Source organism: Eubalaena glacialis, chromosome 7, assembly GCF_028564815.1.
Source record: "Eubalaena glacialis isolate mEubGla1 chromosome 7, mEubGla1.1.hap2.+ XY, whole genome shotgun sequence".
Classification (NCBI taxonomy): Eukaryota; Metazoa; Chordata; class Mammalia; order Artiodactyla; family Balaenidae; genus Eubalaena; species Eubalaena glacialis.
Window position 1 is genome coordinate 104,827,869 of NC_083722.1, and position 25,154 is coordinate 104,853,022.

General features: G+C 53.6%; 1 protein-coding gene across 3 annotated transcripts in view; it reads right to left on the reverse strand.

Moving 5' to 3' along the window:
• Positions 1-25,154, reverse strand: part of SSUH2 (ssu-2 homolog) — a 38,771-nt gene that overhangs the window by 11,785 nt on the left and 1,832 nt on the right. Inside the window, exons 2-12 of one of the 3 annotated variants that reach the window (XR_009701514.1) lie at positions 19,559-19,657; positions 19,124-19,205; positions 17,451-17,580; positions 16,212-16,272; positions 15,028-15,152; positions 13,908-13,970; positions 12,213-12,298; positions 10,799-10,891; positions 10,301-10,406; positions 8,120-8,227; positions 2,731-3,580 (exon numbers count right to left, since the gene is read on the reverse strand). Coding sequence is in view for 2 of the 3 variants with exons in the window: in XM_061195562.1 (XP_061051545.1) it covers positions 3,434-3,580; positions 8,120-8,227; positions 10,301-10,406; positions 10,799-10,891; positions 12,213-12,298; positions 13,908-13,970; positions 15,028-15,152; positions 16,212-16,272; positions 17,451-17,580; positions 19,124-19,205; positions 19,559-19,657 (1,100 nt within the window). In the remaining variant the exon portion in view is untranslated. Of the gene's footprint in view, positions 1-1,788; positions 3,581-8,119; positions 8,228-10,300; positions 10,407-10,798; positions 10,892-11,069; positions 11,338-12,212; positions 12,299-13,907; positions 14,020-15,027; positions 15,153-16,211; positions 16,273-17,450; positions 17,581-19,123; positions 19,206-19,558; positions 19,658-25,154 lie in introns of those variants that run through there. The other 2 variants (XM_061195562.1, XM_061195563.1) reach the window with 2 other exon arrangements.

Below are 25,154 nucleotides of genomic sequence, written 5' to 3' on the forward strand. Positions count from 1 at the left end.
CCTTGGGTCATGCTTGGCGATCATCACTGACACGCACCACTCTCACGTTAAGGCAGTGACGAGCAAAACCCCAGCCGCTGGCCGGCCGGTGGTCCAGCGGAGGCCGAGACAAGGCAAATCAGGGACCAGCGCACGCGCATGCGCCCCGAGACACGAGCGCAGAGGAGGGGCCGCTGGATGCCGCCGGACCGGAGGGCAAGGTGAAAACGACACGGGGAAGTAGTGCGTGTGAGCTGCGCTGAGCTGAAGGATGAAGAAGGGGAGCTGGCGGAATAGAGGTCACTCGCACTCACTCTGGTGTACGAGGCCCTGCTCACGGGTCACCTGGAGAGGCGCTGTGACAAGCATTCAGGCCCTGCCCGTCCCCACAAAGGAGTTTCCTTCCGGGAAAAGACGGCCTTTCCAGGTACTGAGCACCTACTGAGTGTATATGCTCTTTCCACAATCCCTGACTATGCAATGTAAGCAAAAGGAGACTGGAATTCAAGCTGAAGGTCCCAGCTACTGAATCTAGAAGGATCTTTCCTGCTGAGAAACATAACGCCACAGTCCTGACTGAGAAAACACAGTTCTCTCATCGCGCTCCCTATCAAGGGTTGCACATGAACTAGAAATTGAAGTTGGCTGTGGTACAACAAGCTGATAGGTGCTGAAGGCCAGGGTATAGGGAACTACAGCGAATGACAGGGACCAGGAGAGAAGGGAGGAAAACCAGGTGGGGGAGGAAGTCCCTCCTGCCTTCTAAGCAGTGATCCTCTCCGCCAGGCAAGCAGACACACACACACACACACACCCCATGCACACACAACATGCAATACACACAAATACACATCATGCATGCACACACAACATACACACCACACGCACACATATGCACATGCTCATGTACAAATACATGCATGCACATCACATGCACACATATATACACACAGGCACATTCATACACATGCTTGTAACCACTACCGCCATCTTGCCTCTTAGGCATCCTCATCTTGTAAAGCCACCTGACTCACATGGACTCTTTCCTTATCCTCTGCTTACAGACAGCCTCTCCTCCCATCCTGTAGTCTCAGGGCAGAGACATCAGATCTGTGGGAAACCCTCACCAAGGCCTCAGCGGCTCCAGCCACCAGGCAGAGGCCCAGCGTCTGTCAGTGACTGGTAAAGAACAGGGCTGGTGTTCTCCTTTGGCAGGGCCATAAAGAAAAAGCCAGCCACTTGAGTCTCATATCCTTCTACAGCAAAATTGAATCGGGACCAGAGCCACCGTGTGCAGTGGCCAGTTTGGGGGTTACAGCTGCCCTTGCATTCTGTTCTCTACCCTCCAGGGACTTCAGCTGGGTCTGGGCCTACCAGCAACAGCCAACTCAGCCCTAGGATAACAGGCAGAAAGGCAAATTAAGTCAGATCCTGGCTGCAGCGAAGGTCATAAAAACAGATAACACTGCAGGGGAAAACACGCAACAGTTATCAAACAGCCGGAGGACCCAGTAACCATCTGGGATTTTGCCAGAACCACCAGAACTAAGGGGCCCTACGGCTGGTGGCTCACTGAGGCTCAATTAGAACAGTGTTCCCGTGACCCACTTTATTCCAGCTAGATTTTCTTGTTGGGTCCAGTTCACATGCCAACAGCGTGTACGGGCCACATGGCCTCAACCCTAACATACGCGAGGCTCCCTTTTTATCCTAAAATGACATTTAGACATAACCCACTTACATACCATTTTTAAAAAGCAATTTAATGCCCAAACTGAAATATAAAGGAGAAATGAGAAGAAAGCAGTGTTTTAATACATGTATTTCAATCTGTGAGGCTCAAGCACAGCGGCCCGAGGAACCCCAACGAAGGCATTAGAGTTCCAAGTTTGTACTTGAGAGAAGGGAGAGGATCAGAAGCCGTTTCAAACGAGACATACCAGAAAATCAAAGAACAGAGGCGAACACCAAATAAAAATCCGCACTGCATTAATAACTGATGAGACCTTGTAGAAGTAAGTTCTCCGTGTCAGCGGGGTATCTGCCAGCCATGTAACACGTGGAATGCCACTCCACTGTGCTGACGTCCCCGAGCACTGCTGGATGCCCCGCTTTCCTGGGCTCTGTCCACCCATGATGGCAACAGCCAAAAACCGTCCCCTCCATTTGTACGATGCCCCAGGGGAATGGCCTCAGACCACCCCCGCAACCTGAGCCTCCCCCAACCAGGCCTATTATGTCCACATGCTTCTACCCTATGGGGGACGAGGGCTGCAGGCCAGCAGGAGCTTGGGAATCAAGAGGGTACGGACTGGCCCTCCTGGGGTGTAGCACTCCCCTTCCGGGTGGGGGCAGGCATTGTAAGATGATAGGGACATCTGGTTACTCACAACCAGGTACACAGTGGCCCACGCAGCCCCCGAACCACCCCTCCAAAGCCAACCGGGCATTCAGTGTGCAGGGTGTCCCCTCCACCCACCCAGCCTCACTGCACCAGGTGGGAGTTCCTGCCTGGGACTGGGTACACAGGACATCCAGGTCACCTTCTACTCAGTGGGCAGGTTCTAAGGTCAGCACGTGATGTAAGAACCTGCATATATCCAAAATCACTCTCTAAAATTTACCCATGCACAGGCACCATGTTAGAGATTAGCATACAGACCCTTGGTCTAGCCAACACAGCGGGTTTGTTCTCCAGTCTGGGAACAGATCTCTGTCTCTTTAATTGGGGCACATGTGTGGGGTGCTTACCCTGAGAGCCGCCATGCTGTGAGGAAGCCCATGCCACATGGGGAGGCCACATGTAGGTGTTCCAGCCGAAAGCCGCCATCGACCACCAGGTATCTGGGTGAACCAGCCTTCAGATGATTTCAGCGCCCCTGCCCTTGAGCCACCCCAGCCTTTGATACTTCCAGGTGAGGCACCAGACGTCATGGAACAGAGATAAGCCATCCCACCATGGCTATGTCTGAATTCCTGACCCACAGAATGAGGAGTAAAATTGTGTACGTTTTTTGCCTAAGTGCACTATTTGGTGTGCATAAGAGGCAGCTAATTTCTGTCTTATCTTTCAACATTTCAGAATCACTCAGCTCCACAAAAGGCCCAAACTAGCAGAGACACACCAGAACTGAGACTGACCCAGGGAAAAGTAAAATCAACCCCACGCTCAATCAGGGCTTTAGTTCACAGGCCAGAGGCAAAGCCCCCACCGCTTAAGTTATTCCTCCTAAAGCAGTGTGTGTAGATGAATTCTTGTAGGTTAGACACGATAGATTCCGCCAGACGGGCTCCAGAAGGACTTGTAGCTTGACAGAGGAGCTGAATTCTCTGGAAGGACACACCAGGGTTTGCATGCAATTGTCCAGAGGAGCCAACAGTGAGTCATCTCAGAGACCTCGGCCAATCTCCTGGGCAAATGTGAGTGGCGGGCTCTGGGGGCAGATGTGCGATGTCAGATGATGGTGCAGCCACAGCAGTACCTCTCGGGGTAATCCACCACGTACACTTTGTGGTCGGTGCCGTAGATGTAGTAGACATAAGTCTTTCCTTGGTACCAGTAACGAACTTCCGTGAGGGGGATCAGCTCAATGGTCTGGCGCTGAGGAAACAATTGGCCAAGAAAAACCTCAGGGTTCTGTTCAAGTCATTCGCCTGCTCAAGAACCTTCAGTAGCTCCCTACTACCTGTGGAATGAAGTTCATGCTCTGGAGTTGGCGTTCTGGCTCCAACCTGCCTCCTATATGTATCTCTTACTACGCTCCTTCACATACCCTAAGCTCTGGCCCAAACCGACTTCTCATCTTTAACCACCACCTCATTCTAAGTTTCATGAAGTGGGGGGCACAGGCAATCCCCAGGGGAGTTTCAGGATGTATGGAAATCCACCAGCCGAACAAGACATCTTCCAGAAGCGTTAATTTTTAGATGGGGGGGTGGATAGAGTGGAGTGGAGGATAAAGTCATTTTAAACATTTTTATATTAAAACAACTATGGAGATATTAGGGAATGTATTATGCAATTTGAATTAAATTTTAAGATAAAATGTTGACACCAAAGAAATTCCAAAGTTTGGTGGGCTGCTTCAGGCTATTTTCTCAGACCCTTCCCTCCCTGCACCAGGGTTTTGCATCGACCCTCCTTTGAAAAAAGTCTTTCTCAAGTTTTCCCCTCCTTTTACACATGGGGAAACTGAGGCCCATGGAATTTCAAGCTTGCAAGATCACCCAGGTCAAGCCCCACCTCCTGGCTGGACCTATTTCAGGCTCAAATCTCCTCCCTTGCATCCCTGTCTACTTGAGAGCCCAGGGCACTCACTGCCCCCTGCAGAGGGGTCCTAAATCCCTCGTTCTCTGGCCCCTTCTCTGAGCAATTACTCTACAATCTTCCAAAATCGCGGGGCAGTGAACAGAATGCCCTGCCGCCTCGGAGCCGACACTGACTCCTGCTGAGACACCCAGGTCATTGGCTTTGGCGCTGATTTGTTACAGAAAACTACGGGTGTAACCCACAGAGCAAAGTGACTCCTCAGCCCCAGCAAAGCTTTCTCGGGATGTACCGTCGGCCAGGCTCTGTGCACAAACCCTAAGTTCTTGTGCACAAGCTGCTCCCCTGTCCCAGACTCGGATGTGGGGACCCCAACCCCAGAGGGAGGTGGTGTGGTTGGCCCAGGGTCAGACCCTCCTACTGGCAGGAAGATCCCCTCCTTGGGAAAAGAGCCCAAGTCCTCTCGCGGGAGGTGATGGTCCAGAGACCCCTGGGGAAAGTGGGGAACAGGCCGGGAGAGGATGTTGAGCAGCGGGCTCCCTACGCTGGGAGGTGCGGGTTGGAGGGGTGGCAGAGTGAGTGACACTGTAGCGGGGGGGCGGGGGGGGGACTCAGGGTCAGGGCGTGCACTTCCCATGAAGCCGTCTGCGTGACCTCCCACTTCCTCTCTCTGGGCCTCCGTTTCCTCATCTGTGAAATGGGTATAAAAACTTCTATGTCATGGAGTTGTTGAGAAAACCAAATGAAATCATGAGACTGAGTTTTCTCCATGTGCCAGAAAGCGGCCTCCAAGGGGGATAACTGTGGAAAGAAAAGGGAGACGATCCCTCTTGCCATGTTGGTACAGGAGACCCAAAATGGGAACCATGGGGCAAGAGGGGAGGGGAGCCAACATCTGCTCAGAAAGCCTGGGCCGCAGGTCAGACCACTCTTGCTTCCAAACTCTTCTACTATCCAACAGAGAGCAAAACCACAGCAGCCCCACCCCACGTGCCTCCATTTCGATTCTAAAGGTCTCCAGGTTGGAGACCACAGGTTGGCCAGGACATCAACTGCCATCCAGCGGTCATCTCGTAATCGGACGTATATCTGCTGGTACACCTTGGTGGTGCCCCTGGGATGAGCAGATTCCAGGTCTGAGAGGAGGGGCCGGGGCCCCGCGTGTGACAGCTGTCCCCTCACTGGATTCTACTCGCTAACTTCCCAACCCTGAACAAAATATCAGCATGAATCTTTGTCTATAGATCCTGGGCCAAAGGACAATTTAGGACAAAGAGTCACAGAAGTGGCCTCTTCTCCCTTTATGCTCCCTTTTAAAGAAACATGCACGTCTGCCCCTGGTGCACCCCTCCCTGCTCCAGGTCTGGTTCACAGATGGCTTGTGTCGCCTGAGACGGGGCTGTGCCATCAGGGAAAGCCCAGGAGCCCCAGGGTCTAGATGGAGATCTGCCGCCAACACGCTGTGTGATCTTGGGCAGTCACTGCCCCTCTGCCAAATGAAGGGTCCAAAAAGGACTCAAAATTGTCAGCCTCAGCAGCAAAAACGTCCCAGGAGAAGCACCTGTGTCCGCAAGCTGCTGCAATCATGCCTCGTCCTCCTGCCAGCCCTACAGTACACAGCTCACTACTGGGGGGTCTTCACTGTAATGCCCACCAGACTGTACCAGGGCTGCAGGAGCAAGGCCCCTTAGAGACCGGGCTGGGGTCCTCCATGGATGGGGCTGAAGAACAAACGTCAGCTCCAGGCGAACAGCCGCTGAGGTATGGCTGACACTCAGAGCGCCACTACCCTCACCGCCCCCTTGTCTGACCCTCTTCCTGCTCCGGCTCCCCCACCCCTTTACCCATTTCCCCTGGGAGCCCTTTCTTAACAAATGTCTTGGGCTTCCCTGGTGGCGCAGTGGTTAGGAAGCCGCCTGCCAATGCAGGGGACACAGCTTCGAGCGCTGGTCCAGGAAGATCCCACATACCGCGGAGCAACTAAGCCCGTGTGCCACAACTACTGAGCCTGCACTCTAGAGCCTGAGAGCCACAACTACTAAGCCCACATGCTACAACTACTGAAGCGCACATACCTAGAGCCCATGCTCCACAACAAGAGAAGCCACCGCAATGAGAAGCCCGCTCACCGCAAAGACCCAACGCAGCCAAAAATAAAATAAATTGATAAAAAACAAAACAAACAAACAAACAAAAAATGACTTGCACACGGATCCTCGTCTCAGAGCTGCTTCTGCAGAGCCCAACCTAAAGCAAGGTCCAACCGCGCCCATTTTACAGATGAGGACATCGAGGCCCATGAATGGAAGAGAAGGGCCAGGAGCCATGACTATGTGCCAGACCTGGGAAGCAGGACCTAACCTGGGAAGTGACTCACCCCTGCAGTGTCTGCTAGGCGAAAAGGGCGCTGCCTCCTCCGGCTGATAGCCCTGCAAACCTACGCTGGCTTTCAGAGTTGCTTGTGTGCCTTGAATGCAGCAGATAATAACATTTCCCTTGGAGTTGGGAAATTTGAGTTCTACTCCTGGGCTCTTCCACTGAGAAGCTGTGTGACCTTGCCTAAATTACTTCCATTGTCTGGGCTTCCTCTGACTTATTGGCAAAGTCATGGGTTTGGACTAGACCAGGGGTAGCCGAGGATGCCCACAGGCCAAAGCTGGCCCAGCAGCCCATACAGTGCTCTTAGCATTTTTAAAATTTTGTTTTCAATATTGAAAAATTGGAAGATTTCATGTAAAACTGTGGATTTCACAAGGTCTGAAATCTCTGCCCCTGCGCTGCACAGAGCTGAGGGGAGGCAGGGCCCTTTGGATAACGGGGCCTCCTACCCAGAGCACCACCCCCCCCCGGAGGCCTTTCAGTTTGCAGTGCCCCCATTTCATCCTGTGAGGTGCATTCCAGCTCCAAGACGGTCATTATTAATTTTAAATTAAATGCATCCTTTTCTCTCCTGCAAACAGGGTAAACGTGCAGAAAAAGAAGGGGAATACTCATTGCAAAGGGAACAGAAGGCACACGGACATTTTGAGCACCGGGTTCCACGCACTTAAAGCAAATGATCTCATCCCTACCAAGCCCTCTGAGGCGGTAGTAATATCTCTTTTTCACGGGTGAGAAACTGAACTTCAGGAAGGCGTTTGTAGCTGTCCCGGGACCACTCTGGGACGTGGAAGAGCCAGGATCTGCGCCCAGTTTGTAAGACTCGGACCCCCGACAGAGCCCTCACGGAGCTCAGGCGCTGGGCTTTCCCTTGCCAACCCCCCATCTTCCATCCCCGTTTCCTTTACCCCCGTCCACTGCCGTACACGCCCCGCCCCCCGCGGCTCCTGGGGACGCGACGGGCACCACCGCCACCTAGTGGCCAGCAGGATAACAGCCGCACAGCAGCGCGGGCCGTCAGCCCTGCCCTTGGGGACCTGGGATTTGGAAAGTGCCCCGGAGGGCCGGACGCTGGTTTCCAAACCTGCCTTGGACCCTAGATCTCGAGCTTTCCCTCCCCTTCTCCGAATACCAGGGGGGTGAGAATCTAAACCACACTGAGCCACATTCCTGCGTGAAACCCTGTAAGCTCCCTGTCGCTCGCAGGATAAATCAATCCAAACTTCTCCCCGTGGCCTTACGTCTGACCGGCCCTGCTCTCTGACCTCCGGCCACTCTGGCCCCAAGTCAGTCCCTAGTACCTCTGTGCTCCTCCGACTGGGGCTCCACCCCTCCCCCCCTTCCTTCTGCCCTGCCACTCTCAAGAAGGAACCTCCCCACAAAGGGAGGGGCCCGCTCCCTCCTTTACGTCCACGGCGACAGTGTCCTGGAGCCCCAGCAGACCCGGCACCTCACCTCCCACCAGCCCTGGTCCCCACCCCCGCCTCAGCTCACCTGCTGCAGGACGCGGGCTCGGGAGGCCAGCGCAGCGCTGTGCTCAGCGATACCCCGCTGGGAGGCCAGAGAGATCTCCCGCAGGGGGAAGTCCACGATGGGGTACACCTGAGGGGAGACGCAGACCACCTGACCCGGAGCCTCAGCACCTGGAGCCCTGGAGGGCTGATGGGAGCACGAGCCCAGAGAGGGGCGGGCTCGGCCCAGGGGCGAGCGGGGTGGGTGGGGCTTGTTAAACCCACGCGGACCGTTGATCATCCACCTTATAGCGTCGTCGGGAACGCCAGCCAATAAACGAGGGCTGTAGACAGACTACACGCCCACCCGGCGGGCCTTCGCTGCTGCCTAACTCAGGCTAGGATTGGGCGTAGGGCTTCCTAGAGGGGTGATGCCTGAAGTGAGCCTTTAGAAAGCCTAGTGATTGGGGCAAAGAAAGGAAGGTGAGGACTATTATGAAGCCATAAAGAAGGAATTCCTGCCATTTTCAACAACATGGATGGAAGAGGGCATTATGTTAAGTGAGATAAGTCACAGAAAGATACACACCCTATGATCTCACTTACATGTGGAATTAAACACAAACTCCTAGATACAGAGAACAGATTGATGGTTTCCAGAGATGGGGATTGGAGGGGTGGGCAAAAGGAGTGAAAGGGGGTCAATTGGTACAAACTTCCAATTATGAGATAAATAAGTCTTGGGGGTGTGACGTACAGAATGGTAACTACAGTTGATAATACTGGATTGGATATCTGAAAGTTGCTGAGAGTAGCTCATAAAAAGGTCTCATCACAAGAAAAATCATTTTAACTGTGTGGTGATGGATGTGAACTGGATTTATTGTGGTGATCATTTCACAGTAATATACAAATATCAAATTATGATATACACCTGAAACTAATAAGCCAATCTGAAACAGCTACATACTGTTAAAATAAAAAGAAGGGCTTCCCTGGTGGCGCAGTGGTTGAGAATCTGCCTGCTGATGCAGGGGACACGGGTTCGAGCCCTGGTCTGGGAAGATCCCACATGCCGCGGAGCAACTGGGCCCGTGAGCCACAATTACTGAGCCTGCGCGTCTGGAGCCTGTGCTCCGCAACAAGAGAGGCCGAGATAGTGAGAGGCCCGCACACCGCGATGAAGAGTGGCCCCCGCTTGCCACAACTAGAGAAAGCCCTCGCACAGAAACGAAGACCTAACACAGCCATAAATAAATAAAAAATAAATTAATTAATTTAAAAAAATAAAAAGAAGAAGGAAGGGAGGGAGGAAGGAAGGGTGGGAAGAAGAAAAGGAAGAAAACAAAACCAAAAAAAACTGTCTGAGGATGTCCCATAAAGGCCAAATTCCCTTCCCAGGCCAACAGCAGGGGGCCACAAATCTTTTCTGTAAAGGGCCAGAGTAAATACTCAGGTTTGAAGGCCATGGGGTCTCTGTCTCGACTACTCAACTCTGCCCTCGAAGCACGATAGCAGCCACAGACAGTACATAAACAAGTGGGCTGTGCTCCAATAAAACTTTATTTATAAAAGCAGGCCAAGGGCCGGAATTTGCCAACTGCTAGTGTACAAGACCCTCCCTGATCTGGCTGCTGGCACCTGTCATGTCTTAGCTCCTTGCTCCGCCCAGCTCGCTGCCCTCCAGCCCCCTGCCCTCTGCTGCTCCTCAAGGCCTGTGTCGTGCTGCTTCCTCTGCTGGACACCCTGACTCCCACACTGTCACACCATCCACTCCCCCACTGCACCGCTCTCCACCCCCGACACCCTGCCCCTTCCTGTCTCTCTACCTCGCTTGTGTATTTCTCAATGACCCTTTAGCACCAGCTGACAGTGTGGTGAAAATGCTATTACTACCCTCTCCCTCACCGACTGTGAGATCGGAGAGCAGAGATTCTGTTTTATGGTATCCCCGTGGCCTAGAACGGTGCCTGGTATAGGAGGAGGGTCTCAAGATTTGTCCAAGGGAAGGAGGGAGGAAAAGAGGGAGAGAAAAGGAACAGGGGAAGAAAGGAGGGTTGAATAGGTAAAATTCAAGACAGAAACGGCCCCATGGGGTCCCAGCAGCCTCTGTCCCCGCCCAGCCTTTCTGAATGAATGCATCGCCTGCAGAACCAGAAGACCTGGCCTCACAGGGGGAGGAGGGACCCAGCTCCCTTTAGGGCGGTAGCAAAGCCCTCCTTACCATCGTGTTTTCATCCTTAAAGAGGGTCTCTCCTCTGGCTTTAGCAAGCAGCTCCCCAGGGCAGCCCAGCTGGCGCTCAGACACAAACTCAAACAGGCTGTTCTTCCTGGAAGAGAAGAGGATGAGGGACAGAGCCCGGGGATCGGGTTAAGAACCTGGGTTTGGAATCAGGCAGATCGGGGCTGGAGGGCTTGCCATGCTACCGGTGGGACCTTGGGAAAGTGCTTTAGCCTCTCTGGGCCTCAGCATCCTCACGGGTAAGATGGAAAACGAGTAAAGTACGGACAGTTCTGTTCTAGCAAGGTACCCGATAGGAGAAACCCTTAATGCGTGGGAGCTTCCCTGACGTGGGGCCTTAGGACCCTGGGACTCCTCCTCTCCCAGCAGGTCCCTGCACTGTGAAAGCCCCAACCAAGTGAAGCTTCTCTGCAGAAACCAATCCAGGCCACGTCCTCCCGGCCACCCCGCCAGGCCATGGCATTGAGAGGTGCCACGTACCACACGATGACCAGCTGGAGGAAGTGCAGCAGTTTCTTCTCGCCCTTGCAGGTGGCACAGGTCTTGTTCCCCCTCCCTGAGCATGTGCTGCACCTGAGAGGGGCCCCATCAGTACCACTCAGATGGTCATAGTGTCCCAGTGGCTCCGGAGGCCCCTGCCTCACATCCTTCCTCACAGAGGTGGACTGTAGTGGGCATGGATTGCTCCCATGTGCCCACCATCTAGACCTCCTGCTTCTCATAGCAGTGCCCCAATCTCCCTTTGGAGACCACCCTTCTCCCCACCAGCCCACATGGTTTGTGGGCTTGCCCCCATCCCTTCCATGACCAGCTTGGGACCTCAGCCTGGCCAATCAGCGCATTCCATCTCTCTGGCCATAGTGGCTGATACAGAGATTGACACATGACCCAGGTGAGTGCATTGAGATCCACCCCAGAACTTTTGCTGGAACTATCAGGAAAGGGCCATCCTTTTCCACTGAGGTCACCAAGCTTGGAGCTGCTGGTGGCCTCCTCTGCCACCACAGGAGACAGCCTGCCTGAGGATGAAGCCAACATGAAGGAAAGCAGAGTGAGGGACAGAGACAGATTCCTGGTGACATTGTTTAAGCACCTGGATCCAGCTGTACCTGAAGTCATCCCAGAAATCTAGTCCTCGACTTTTCCATTACATGGGCCTATAAATTTACTCTTTTGCTAAAGCCAGTTTGAATTGGAGTTCTTTTACTTGTAAGTGAAAGAAATCTAAGTTTCTTTCCAAATCAAAGAGCTCCTTTACCAACCACCGGTGGCAGGTCCACCAAAGCTTCGCCATCTGGCTTGTTAGAAGGATGGCCTGGGCCTGGATGAGCCACAGGTATCATTAACCCAACACAACTTTGAAGAGTTTCACTCCTCATGGTTTCTTGTTTCCCTTTAAAGATTTATAAATACATGAAAGGACATCAAGTCCAAAAGGCAGCAACCCACTGTTTGCAAAGCCCTGTGAACAGGCACTTTGTTTAGTCAATCAACCAACCTTCCTTCACTCTTCCTCCATTTAGTCCCTGCAATGGGTTATAAATAAGGGTTTGCCCAGGCCCGGATCCTCAGAGAGTTAAGAATCTCACCTTGGGTGCTTTTCTGTATTCACTTCCCCTCCACGTGAGCAGGAAGAGGTCTCCTCTCTTAACCCACGGCCTCCCTTCCTCCCTGCAGACCCTCGTACCTCCCCCCGCCCCCGACCCACAGATTGCTTGATGGGCTCCACTTGGTCTCGAGAAACACCGAGGTGACAGGGCACCTAGAATGCACAGAGCTCTGGGGACACAGGGGTGACAAGACAGTGCGCCCACTTGCCTTCCCGAGGGCAGGCAGTGAAAAGCAAGAACGCCAGTGAGAGCACTCAGCTCGGGGCCGGGGAGCCCCGTCTTACCTCTGCCTGCCGGACCCCGAGCACATCTGACACCGCCGGGCGGGCCTGGCCTTGCGCTTGGCCCCGCTGCACGAGGGGCACCGCACCTGCGGACACACGTGGCCTCAGCCCTCACCCGCCTCCCAGGGAGCAGGCAAAGGGCATCCTGAGACCTGGCTCCAAGCCAGCCTGTGACCTTCCCCAAGCTGTCACTTCCCTACTTGCTCTCCCTGGGCTTCGCCCCTTGTCTGTAAAATGCAGTGTATCTTCGGACCCCTCCAGTTGTAGCTTCAGAGACTCTGCATCCTCACATCCCTGTTTCTCCTGAGACCTCAGCCTCTCCTGCTCTTCTCTGATCCCCATGACCCTTGGGACCGTCCCCTGAGCAAACAGCCATGGCCGGGGCGGGGGGAGAGGGGCAGGCTGGCCCTCTCTGGTGCTGGAAAAGCCCCCAGAGATGGACCAGGCTGCGCCCTCACAGCAGGCTTGGGGCACGCTCCGGAGACATTCCAGGGAAAGCCTGAGGGACAAGGGGGGAGGAGGAGGAGGAGGAGGAGGAGGAGGAGCAGGGGAGGGAGGAGGGAGCAGCAAAGGCCACCGCTGAGCCCCACGGCGGGCGCAGAGCGGGTAGAGCGACGAGCACGCAGCAGGCGGAAGGCGGGTGGAAGGGTGCGTGGGCAGGCAGAGGACGGAGGAGGCCCGCTTTAGAGCAGCAAGTGGTCGGTGTGTGTCCAAGGGATTAGGCACAAACGGGGCGCTGGGGAGAGCTGAGAACACGCGAGGGGCGTGGACTTACTGCTGGGAAGGCTAGTAGCCTAGAGGATTCTGCAAAGAACGCTGAGGCCACGAGGGCCTGGCTGGTGCTGAGGGGCCCGCGCGGGGCTGAAGAGTATACGTGGTCGTCCCCGCCCGGATTTACATCTACCAGAACCTCAGAATGTGACCTTATTTGGAAATCATCTTTGCAGATGTAATTAGTAAGGGTGAGGTCATACTGCCGAAGGGTGGGCCCTACATCCAATGACTCGTGTCCCTATGGGAAGCCCGTGAGGAGACAGAGACACACACAGAGAAGCCAGGAAGCAACACGGAGGCAGAGATGGGGGTGAGGCAGCTATAAGCCAAGGACTGCCAGCCGTTGCCAGAAGCCGGGAGGAAGGCATGAGATGGCTCTTAACCCTGCCGACACCTTGATATTGGACATCCAGCCTCCAGAACTCCTAAGGGAATAAATTTGTTGCTTTAAGCCACCCAGTTTGTGGTCATTTATTACGGCAGCCCCAGGAAGCTAATCCAAGGCCCGAGTCTCTTGTGTCCCTCAAAGGCCCTGAACTTCACTTCTCGGCCGGCACTTGCCCCTGCACTACAAGTGCTGGTCACTTGCCAGTCTGCCCCTCGGACAGAGGGTCCCTGTGAGAAGGACCCCAGGTCTCAGTCCTCCTGCACCCAGCAGGTACTCAATAAATGTTTGTAGGTGGAGGAGAAAAGGAGAGAAGAATGAAAATCATAAACCATCAAAGTGAAATAAGGTCAATAGAGACCACCCACTCCAACATTCCCATTTTACAGGTAGGAAGATGGAGGCCCGGAAAGGGAGGATGACTTGTCGGAGGCCCCACTGTTGGCGCAGGGAGCCCCAGGCTGCCAGCCCAGCCCTCCATTCCCACATGGCCCTGCTCCACATCACGTACTCACCAACGGCCACATGTGACTCACCGTGCCGGCCCCGTGGCAGCTGCTGCACTTGTAGCGCCCATGCCCGTGGCATTTGTGGCATTCCTGAGAGTGAACGCTCTCCTTGATCTGGTTTTCCAAGTACCAGCAGCTCCTGATTTCACCAACCCCACCCCCATGATGTCAGCATCCCACGTGGAGGTATAACAGTTCAGGCCACGGTGGGAAGATGACCATTGGTGACTAGGCTTCCAAAGGGCCTTGAACGCCAAGCCAAGGAGATCACGTTACCATCTCCTCGGAGCCTCAGCCCAGTCGGTCCTGGATGCTAAGACGGGGAGACCAGGTCTCCGACTCCCATGTCCTAACTCACACTCCCAGGCTAAACCACAAAAGCCAGTATCCTTAGCCCATTAGGTGGCTAAAGTGGTCTTTGGGAATAGAAGCCATAAAAAAACAGAGGGTGTTTTTGCAAAAGGCAGCAAGCTAGCTACTGGAATTCAATGGCTGAATCAAAATAGCTTTTCCACCCTGGAGAACAGGATGAAACACTTTCTTGATCTCTCAAAGTCCTCTTCGTCTTATGATGCTATGAAAACTCAGAGGGTAAAATGACACGCTTGAATCAAGTTCTAAAGTGAAAACAAGGCAGGTAATTAGATGAGAACATAACATAAAACATCTCAGCTGGGGTTTTGTAACACATTAGGTTACCCTCACTACCTGTCCTGATTATATTTCTGTAAAACAGAGTGGATGTCAAATTCTACTCCCCTAAAGACTTCCATAAAAAAATCCCAGTGATGCTTTAATTTTATTTTATATGTTTCATTCAGCTGTTTCCCAACAGGTCAAAAAAATAAAAATAAAAAAGATAAAAACACTCAGATGGTCTAGGAATGTGAATGCTCACTATTTAAAGCTGGTGACAATTTCGTACCATCCTGTTGCTATGTGAACGCTCCCTAATTTGCGTGGAATTTCGTATGGGACTACAGCCCATTCGCTGGGTTTTCTTAGAATTCTGCTTATTTGATGGGCAAGGAATAAACCACCAGCCTGGACTTTGGGTTTCCTTTTTAAAAGGATAAAGTGTGAAGAAACTATGGTGCCCGGAAAACCAGCTCCGAGAGAAGGGCAGAGACTCCAATAAACACATTACCTTGACCAATGATGAGTGAGGGACTTGGAACTTCCTGGTATCTTCCTGAAACATCGGGGGAACCTGGACCTTGATGTCCCAAAGCCTGGGGGAGGTCCCTCTTTGTGGCCCATCCACGGAGTGGTCTGACAGAGAAAAGGGTTGTTCAAAGAGCAGCAAACGGCTGCAAGGACTAGCTTTCATTTATTCACCAAATAGTACGGAGCCTTCACCTGGTGCCAGGCGTTAAGCTAGACCCTGGGGCCGAGGGACTGGTAGGTAAGGGTCCCCTTAGAGCCTGTGCTTAAGCAGCCAAGCGTCGGAGTTGAGCAGACCCGGCTGACTCCTGCTTCTTGTACTTCCTGGCTGCGGAACTCGAGACCAGCTCTTCCACCTACCTCTCTGCCCTGCAATCTTCTCCTCTCTAACCAGGGATAACAGTGGCACCTACCATGGAGAACGGTAGTAAAACTGAACAGCAGAAGGCATACCAGTGCTTAGCCCAGGGCTGGTACAGGCCGAGGGATCAATAAACAAGGATTGCCATCACTACTGTCACCAGCCCCACCATCTTCTTTCTCCTCCTCCTCCGTTCAAGGAGATAGACTACATCACAATACAACAGAACATGACATGGTAAGTGCTTTGGACAAGAGGTGCATAAGGCGTTCTGAAAACCCAGAAGACTCACTCATTCTGCTGGGGAGGGGACAGCAGGGAAGAAATCCTCAGAGGCTTCATAAAAGAGGGGACCCTTGAGCTAAGTCTCGAAGGATGAACCAGAAAACAGGTAGGGCACAGAGCTTCCCAGAAAGAGAGCCTTAAGCCTCTAGGGGGTCCAGCAGAGGTGGCATAGCACACTGAACGGGGTGGGGATCCAGAGACTCGGGGAGGCGCTGGGGGTGGCCCAGGAGGCAGGTAGATGCCCGAGCACACTGGCTGCCTTTGCAGTCTGGCCCCATGTGGCAGCACCAGCCTGTGGCCAAACGCAAACACTAGACTTTTGCAGGACCTCCTGCAAACCACTTCCCTGGAAGGTCTCCAGGAGGAAAGGCCACCCTCTCTGTTTATGGGGGATGGGAAACTGAGGCTCCGAGCAGCAGAGCATCTTCCTCGGGGTCAGTGGCTAAGCCAAGTCCTGACGTTCTCCACCAACCCCTGCCATATTCGCTCCTAATTAAACTGATTTCAGACAACTCACTTACTGGTAAAGGGCTGAAAAGTCCATTCACTTATCCTGGATTCACTGAAGGTTTCTAGTCGATACTACAAAGGAAAAATAGTGTGTTCACACTCGTGTCCTTAGGAAGACAGAGCCTTATGCGAAAGGATGAAGCTCCCCACCCCTGGGCTCAGCGGGGAGAACAGAAGTTCCCAAGCACGGCCAGCGCCCGAGGGCTGCTCAGAACAGGCTGGCAGCAGCGACTCGTGTCGCAGATGCCCTGGGACACATCTGCAGGGGGTCACTCAGCCCCAGGAAATCTCCCCTGACAGACACACCACTGGGCACCTTCAGTATAATGTGTATAATTTCTTTATACACAGAAATGGTCTATGAGGCAAGTTTTGAAGCAAAAATTGCCCTCTGACAGATGGAGGCTGCTGGAATCAGCTGCTCCGAGCGCCCCCTGGGGGAATTTATCTGCCTGAGGTCGAGATCCTCCTTGATCCTCATCCACGGGATCCTGGACATCGCCTAGCTCCTCCTTTTCCATGTGAGGAAAGGGATGCTCAGAGAGGCCAGGTGACTTGCCCAAGGTCACACGGCTACACAGAGACCTCGTACCTCAAATCCCTGCTCTGACCACTCCCTGCGAGGCTGATTTCTGTGACTGTGTGCCCTCCGGGGGATGGCTATGCCAGTGACACTAGGAAATGTGAACTTAAACTTGTCCCTGTCAAGGCAGAAGGTGACAAACGTGGGGTCACCTTGTGTGGTCTTGGTACCAAGCACAGGACCTCCCTGGAGCCTCAGGCCTGGGGGTGATAAATAAATAAATACCCTTGGCACAGATGAAACTTGGGGGAGGCAGAGGGAGCTGGGATCAGGGGAGGAGACGGCCCTTTCTAGCCCACCCCTCCAGGAAGCAGGTAAGTTGTGTCTTTAAAAACAGGGCTTTGGTGCCAGCCAACCTGTGTTTGAATCCCAGCTCGATCACTTCTAGCTGCATGTTTGGGGGCAAGTAACTCCACCTCTCTAAATGTCCAATTCCTCCTAACTGGTGACAATGATACCTACCATGCAGGGTAGCTATGAGGATTCGGTAAGACATATAGGTAATGTGCTGTCCGTGATGCCTAGGGCATTCGAGCTGTTCTCTGGTGATTGACAACCATGATTCCTTGTATTATAACTCACTACAATGTCACCGCTATTCACACGCACTGTTCCCCCAGACTCCTTTCTCCTGGGCCTCGCCAGGCGCCCGCCGGCCAGCCCTCACCCTGCGCAGGGCCTGCTGCTTCAGCTCCAGGATGACGAGGTCGCCGGCGGCCGCGCTGCCGTAGCAGCACTTGGAGTCCACGAAGCTGAGGAGGGCTTCCCGGGCCACCTCCTCTGTCACCACGGGGACTCTGGTGGGGACCGAGCAGAGGGGCGGTGGGTCTGGGGAGAGCCTGCGGGCTCACCCAGGCCAGTCAGCCCCCTCACTGTGCAGATGGAAACTAAGGCCCGGAGACAGGGGTCCCCCGGCCGTGTCCACAGCAGTGGTAGAGCCCTCGGGCATCCAGCCGGTGAGGGCATCTCCGGCATCAGGAACTGTGCGAACAGATGCCCGGTGAGAAAGTGGCAGGTCCTTCGAGAGGACAGCAAAACCACTTTAGCTGAGGTGTGGAGCGGCGGAGAAGGGCTGATGGGATCTTAGAACTCAAATGAAAAAACAAAAACAGAAACAAAAAACTGAAAGATGAATTATGCCACTTCACAGATAAGGAAAACTGAGGTCCAGAGAAGATGTCACACAGCTAGAAGGAGGCAGAGTTAGGCTAGACGAGGTTCCTGCCCTCTGAGACCTTGACTTCAGCCAGAGGAGCTGTGAGTAACGCTCAGGGGAAGACCCCAGCCGAGAACCTTCTGACAGTGGCGCCCACAGAGACCCGCCGTGAGCCCGCTGGACGGCAGCAGGGCAGGCTGGGAGGGCAGACTACGAAGGACCCTTACTCGGCCCCCTCTCGGGACACCTCTCCTCCTCCTGGAAGACCCCCCTGAGGCCCAACTGCCCTGTCCCTCCTCGGCAAAGCCCTCCCGCCACCGCCATGAGCAGAGGCCCCTTCCTCCTCCCCGCCCCCCATCTTCAATTCTTCTCCACGGCAGCCTGCCTCCAAATGTAAGCCCTCACCAACGCACGCTGTGTGGCTGACACCCCCGGCCCAGAGCACAGAGGGGCCCGCGTGCCCACAGACAGTGCACAGCAGATGGAGAGCGTGGGCGCAGCAGTGGCCGGGACAACTCCACGGAAGAAGGGGCGTCTGCAGGCACGCAGGGCGGGCCGCCAGGGAGGAGAAGGGAGGTGGTCCAGGCAGCAGCGGGGCCAGGAGCACCAGGAAGACACCCTCGACGGCAGGACACAGCCACCCTGGACCCAGAACGGGCATGGCTCCTCCTCCTGTCCGCACAAAGCTGGCTGGACAGCCGGAGCTCTGCCCCGAGTCCTCCAAGCAAGCAGACTTTCAGTAAAAGGCGAGATAGGAAATACTTTAGGCTTTGTGGGCCACGTGGCCTCTGTGTCACCATTCAGCTCCTCTGTCACAGTGTAAAAGCAGCCACAGACAGTAAGGAAACAAAAACACATGGCTGTGTGCCAATAAAACCTGATAGACAAAAATAGGCAGTGAGCTGGATCTGGCCCGGGGGCCGTAGTTTGCAATCCCTGATCTAGACTAGAGTTTTCAACCCTGGCTTGGTAGCCAAACAACCTGAAGAGCTTGGAAAAATACACACTCCCAGGCTCCATCCCTGGAGACTCTGATCCACTGGGTCTGGAGTCCTGATGCACTATCTGGGTTGAAATCTGTGGCCCCTGAGATCCCCGAGGAGGGCTGTCGGGGGACAAAGGTGACCTGAGGATCATCACGCGTGATCCCGTGCGATGGCTCCAGGGGGGTTGCCAGGGCTCACCTGTGTTCCAGGAACGAAGACCAGCACCTTTGTTCCTGGGGTCTCCCCGGGGCCTCCGAAGGTGGGAAGAATATCTGGCATCCTGGAGGAGAGCGGGGGAGTCAGGGCTCGACAGCCCGGCTCCAAGGCACAGGTATTTGTGGGACAAAAGGAGGAAAGATGGGCCGAATGTGAGAAAGAACAGACGAAGAATGAGGGTTCCAAGACCAGCAGCATCCTGGTCGTAAGTGGAGATGGATGTGGTCACGGAATGTCCATGGACACAGGGCCTACACCCCGTCCTCCCGTTCCCTCCCAATGGCGACAAGGGGCTTCCCAGGGCCCGCAGGGGACAGGGGAGCTCTCCCAGCCCGGCCTGTTCCAGAGATGCCCGCACAACAGCATAAGCCCCAGGAAGAGGCTGCGGGACCCAAGCCCCCAGGGACACAGACTCACTGTCCCCTTGAAGAAGCCAGTCACAGCTGGGCAGCCTCTCCAGGAGTTCAGCCGGGGGCGCCAGAGGACTCTCGGCCTCGAAGCTGAGGTCCATCACACCTGGGGAAGAACGGGCAGTGCTGAGCCTCGGGGAGGAGGGGGTCGAAGGCGACTCCTGTCAGCTACCTGACGGGTGAGGGCAGGTGCATCGTCAGAGGCTCACGGTTTCAGTCAGTCTCACTCTGGCCCCCTCGGGACACACAACATATTTGTAGGGCAGCCAGCAATGGGGTTGGGGGTATGACAGTAGCAGCGGTAATAATAATGATGAGACAAACATTCGGAAGGGCAGCTCCTATTTGCTGGGCACCTGCTCTGTGCCAGTCAGCAGGACAGGTGCTGTATAAACAGTATCATATTCCCCAGCCCTAGGAGACAGACACTGAATAACAGATGGGCACACTTCTTTGCTGCTCCTCTCATCAACAGGCAGGTCTCCGTTTCCTCCCCTTGAACCTCGGCAGGCTTGTGACCGCTTCACCAAGGGAACACAGCAAGCAAAGAAGAGACTGCAGCTCCTACTTCTGGCCTCCTGAAGCCATCCCTCTTGATGCCTGAGCTGCCAGGTAAGAAATTAGACTATCCCACTGGAGAGGCCACGTGCAAATGCCCTGAGACTACATGGGGAGGGGGCCAGTGGAGCCTGGCCTTCTAGCCACCCTGCCAAGCCACCAGGAATATGAGCAAAGCCATCTTGGACCCTCCAGTCCAGAGCAGCTGCCTGCTGAATACACTGAGGGACCCTTGTATGGACTGCATGTCTGCATCCCCCCAAATTCATATGTTGAAACCCACAGCCCCAGTAGAGCTGGGTTTTTGGGGTTTTTTTAAATACATTTTAAAAAATTATTTATTTATTTATTTGTTTGTTTCTGGCTGTGTTGGGTCTTCGTTGCTGCACTTTCTCTAGTTGCGGCGAGTGGGGGGCTACTCTTCGTTGCGGTGCACGGGCTTCTCATTGCGGTGGCTTCTCTTGTTGCAGAGCACAGGCTCTAGGTGCGCGGGTTTCAGTAGTTGTGGCATGCGGGCTCAGTGGTTGTGGCTCACGGGCTCTAGAGCACAGGCTCAGTAGTTGTGGCGCACGGGCTTAGTTGCTCCGCGGCATGTGGGATCTTCCCGGACCAGGGCTCGAACCCATGTCCCCTGCAATGGCAGGTGGATTCTTAACCACTGCACCACCAGGGAAGCCCTTGGGAGGCGATTAGGTTTAAATGAGGTCTTAAGGATGGAGCCCATGATGGGATCAAGGTCCTTATAAGAAGAGAAAGAGGCTAGGGCTCTCTCGCCCTCTCTACTATGTGAGCACCCAATGAGAAGGCGGCTGTCTACAAGCCAGAAGCGGGCCCTCACCAGATGCCGGGTCTGCTGATGCCTTGACCTTGGACTTACCGGCCTCTAGAACTGTAAGAAATAAATGCTTGTTGTTTAAGCCACCCAATCTATGGTATTTTTGCTACAGAAGCTTGAACCAACACAGACCCTAATCAGTTACACATGGAGCACCCACCTGAGCCCTGTTGAAATTTCTGACCCACAAAATCATGAAACATATTAAAGTGGTTGTTGTTTTAAGGCACTGAGATGTGGGACAGTAGGTCATGCAGCTTCCTCCATCAGGCAGTCTTTACTCTGAGACTCTCCACAGACCCAGACAAGACTTTCTTGGAGCTGCACCAGGGTCTCAGGCTCCCCCTGCTGCCCTCTCTCCTCTCACAGGTGTCTGACCTGCACTGGGGTCCAAAGACGGTCCCCGCCTACGCCTGCCCCTTCTCCCCCTTTCCCTTCACAGGTCTCCAAGGGACGTCTAGCATGTCTCAGGCCATCTTGGTGTCTGCTTCTTGGATGACCCAAACTGACACACCAGCACAAGTACATTCTACCAATGAGACTGAGGCTCAGAGAGATTGTGACTCGCCCAAGATCACCCAGCCAGTGAGTGATAGAGTTGGATTCAAACCAAGGTTCTTCTGTCTCCAAAGCTGGTGTTCTTTTCCAAGTACTTTTTACAAGGCACACCCTATGGAAGAAGCACTGATTATATAACTGTTTTTAAAACCTCATCTTGATCTGTCAGGCTGTGACATCTATACATAGGGACTGAGACCCCAAGGAGGAAGGCATAATACTAGAACTGGCTCCTGGAAACTCAGGACAACTCATGAAGCACCTCCCACACCTGATGCCTCACCCCACCATCCCTCCTAGAGGTGTGGAAGGCAGGGCGTCTAACTCCGTTTGACACGAGGAGTCTGAGCCTCAGAGAGGTTACTCCAGTACTCCTAGGATGCACAGCGCTGGAGTTAGAGCAGGCCAGAGGCTCCTTGCTCCAGTTCCAGCCCAGTGGGCCACCTGTCAAACCTGTTCTGTGAAGTCCCCAGGCTGGGGGACAAGGATCCCTCAACTCTGTCTTTCTAGTGGCCAGCTGACCATAGGAAGTTGACTTTAAAGGACGAGCTGATAAACGGTCAGTGGAAGGGGATTCTCTCTGCATTAAGCCACTGAAGGCCACTTGGGTCAAACTTCCAGCTGACCCACCTCATCTCCGAGATCTCCTCTTTTCTGCAGCTCTCTAAAACCTATAGCTCTTTATCACTACGAAAATAAAAATATTATGTCCTGTTCTTTAGAGTTTAATAAAAGCAGAGGCCAGAAGAATAAGTAGATCTTGTTCAAAACTGGAACAGCTTAGGTTATCTGGAAGTAGAGAAAAGACATCGGATGGTGAAGAAGCCTGAAATTCTGGCATTCATGGCCAAGAACAGTGAGGGAAGAGGCGGTGTCATTAAAACAAATAAACAACCCTGCTCTACCACCCCTCCCCCATTAGGGGTGCACTTGTCCTCTGATAATAAGCAATACATATGCGTCTCTAAGGTTCTGTCTCCTTGCAGGAAACTTCCAAAGGAAGCTGAAATAGAAGAACGTTTGTGGATATAGAGAGTACCTTTCTTAGCAGGAAAGCTTATCTTTGTAAGCAAATGATTCTGCCAAGAAGCAGGTGAGAGCCCTGGGACGCATGCGGGTATGATGTAAAGTGACACCATCCCAAAGCTGCAAATGCCTGCCAATGTGTCCTGAAATCCCCAGGATGAGATTTCCCCTGGAATTATTCTTCGAACCTTGGTTCTCAATATTGTTTCGCTTCTAATAAGTTTATTAGCATTCTCAGCTACTCCAGCCACCAGGGACCCAGGGATCAGCAAACATTTTCTACAAATAGCCAGGTGGTAAATAGTTCAGACTACGGGCTGTACAGTCTGTCTTAGTTACTCACCTCGGCCGTAGTGCCCTGAAAGCAGCTACAGACGACAGACAACTGAATAAGTGTGGCTGGTTCCAATGAAACTACAAAACAGGCGGTGGGTCAGCTTTGGTCCATGAGCCGTATTTTGCCCACCCTGACCTGACACCCACCTGTGCGGGGGGTCCTGAGGGGGATCAGGAAGGTGACGGTTGGAATTTGAACCTTTCTGGGGCAGGGTCCGTGCAGTGTCTGTGAGCGCAGTTAAAAGAATTAAAGGTGAGGGGCAGGGTTGGACTGTAGCCAGGGTGGGGACGGGGGTGACTGCACTCAGAACCCCTGGGCATGGTGCTTAGGAACCCGGGCTCTGATACGCTGCCGTCTGAGCCAGGTAACACATGACACTGTGCCAGACACTCATCCTCCCAGCACTCAACTCCCCCAGCTGGGAAAGAGAGCGGGTGGTATTAGGGCCCACCTAACGAGACAATGTGTATACAGCTCTCAGCCCCGAGCCTGGCATGTAATAAATGTTCGGTCAGTGCCTTGGACCGAGGAGGGCAGGTCTTCCTCTTTCTTGGTGCTCCTTTAAGCCAGCGCACAGAGTGAATATGTCAAGCGTGGAAAGAAAGGCAAGGCCAACACAGCCCCCTCCCCTGGGAGGGCCCCCGCCTGCCCGGAAGTCTTGGCTCCTCTGGGGCATCAATACTCCCCCGGACAAGAAGACAAGGAAACGCCACGTGGCCGCTCTGTCCTGCTGGAAACCAAACAACAGGGCAGGAAGACGGGAAGAATGAGAGGTGGGGAACTCAGAGCTCCATCCATCAACTGGGAGCCACAATGACCTCTGGCAACTCGTCAGAGCTAAATTAACCTCCCCATTATGTTGTGGACGAAAATAAAGGCCTCCAGGCTGAAGCACGGGCAGACACGTCATTTCCTGGGCAGACCTCATCGGGCACAACAGGAATGCGGACGTCACGGGACACTGTGTGGCGCCCAGCGTGGGGTGCTCCGATGGGGGCCACCAGCCGCGTCACCGTTTCCACGGTGTTGGGCTGAGTTCCAGGATGGCCGTCCAGCTGGACCACCACCCCCTAATTCACGCACTGCCTGGGTGAGCGATGCTCCATGATCTCTCTTGCACCTCATGCAACCACTATTTTCCCCATTTAGTAGAAGGACGAGATGAGGCTCAGAGATGTGATTTGAGACAGCAAGCCCACAGGCTCATAGCAGAGACAGAAACAGTACTTAGAACTCAGAGCCTGACTCCAAGCCCCAAGGCCTTTCTACTCGGGTGAATACCCCAGTGCTCCAGGCACACACATCAAGTGGTTGCCGAGAGAGCTTCGCAAAGTGCCACCCATGTCGTGTTTCTGCTCACCAGACGCCAGCTATTTTTCTTTTGTATAGGAAGGAATTTTTCTGGTGGAGAAAGGCACAATTCGTGGATAACCCCCTTATCTTTCTCTTTTTAAAATGCCATTCCCTTGATTTCAGATGATCAAAGGAGTCCACGTCTCCTGCCCCTGATTAATCATTGTTAAAGCACTGAAATCTGACAGAGGTGGTGCTGAAAGTGACTTCCATGTGGATGCAACACCCAGAATGTCCCTATCCATGCCTACTTTGGTACCAACTTATGTCACTGGAGGAAAATATTCTCTCTCCGAAGCTTCCCCACATTGTAGACTCAAAAACTAAGGCGACAACGCTTTAGTGACTGGGAAGGGTAACTCAACTGGCTAAAGTGAACAGCCAACTCTCACCTAAGAAGGGACATTTAAATTACAGAAGTCAGGCTTCCCTGGTGGCGCAGTGGTTAAGAATCCGCCTGCCAATGCAGGGGACACAGGTCCGAGCCCTGGTCCGGGAAGATCCCACATGCCGCAGAGCAACTAAGCCCGTGCGCCACAACTACTGAGCCTGTGCCCTAGAGCCTGTGAGCCACAACTACCGACCCTTTGTGCCACAACTACTGAAGCCCGCACACCGCAACTACTGAAGCCCGTACGCCACAACTACCGAAGCCTGTGAGCCTAGAGCCCGAGCTCTACAACAGGAGAAGCCACCGCAATGAGAAGCCCGCACACCGCAACGAAGAGTAGCCCCTGCTCACCGCAACTAGAGAAAGCCTGCACACAGCAACGAAGACCCAACGCAGCCAAAAATAAACAATAAATAAAATAAATTTATTTTAAAAAGAAAAGAAAGAAAAAGCTTTAAAAATAAATAAATAAATAAATAAATTACAGAAGTCCCATAGCAGGCTCCCTTTCTGAAACCAGGAGAAAACTTTACCTAGTTTCAGAT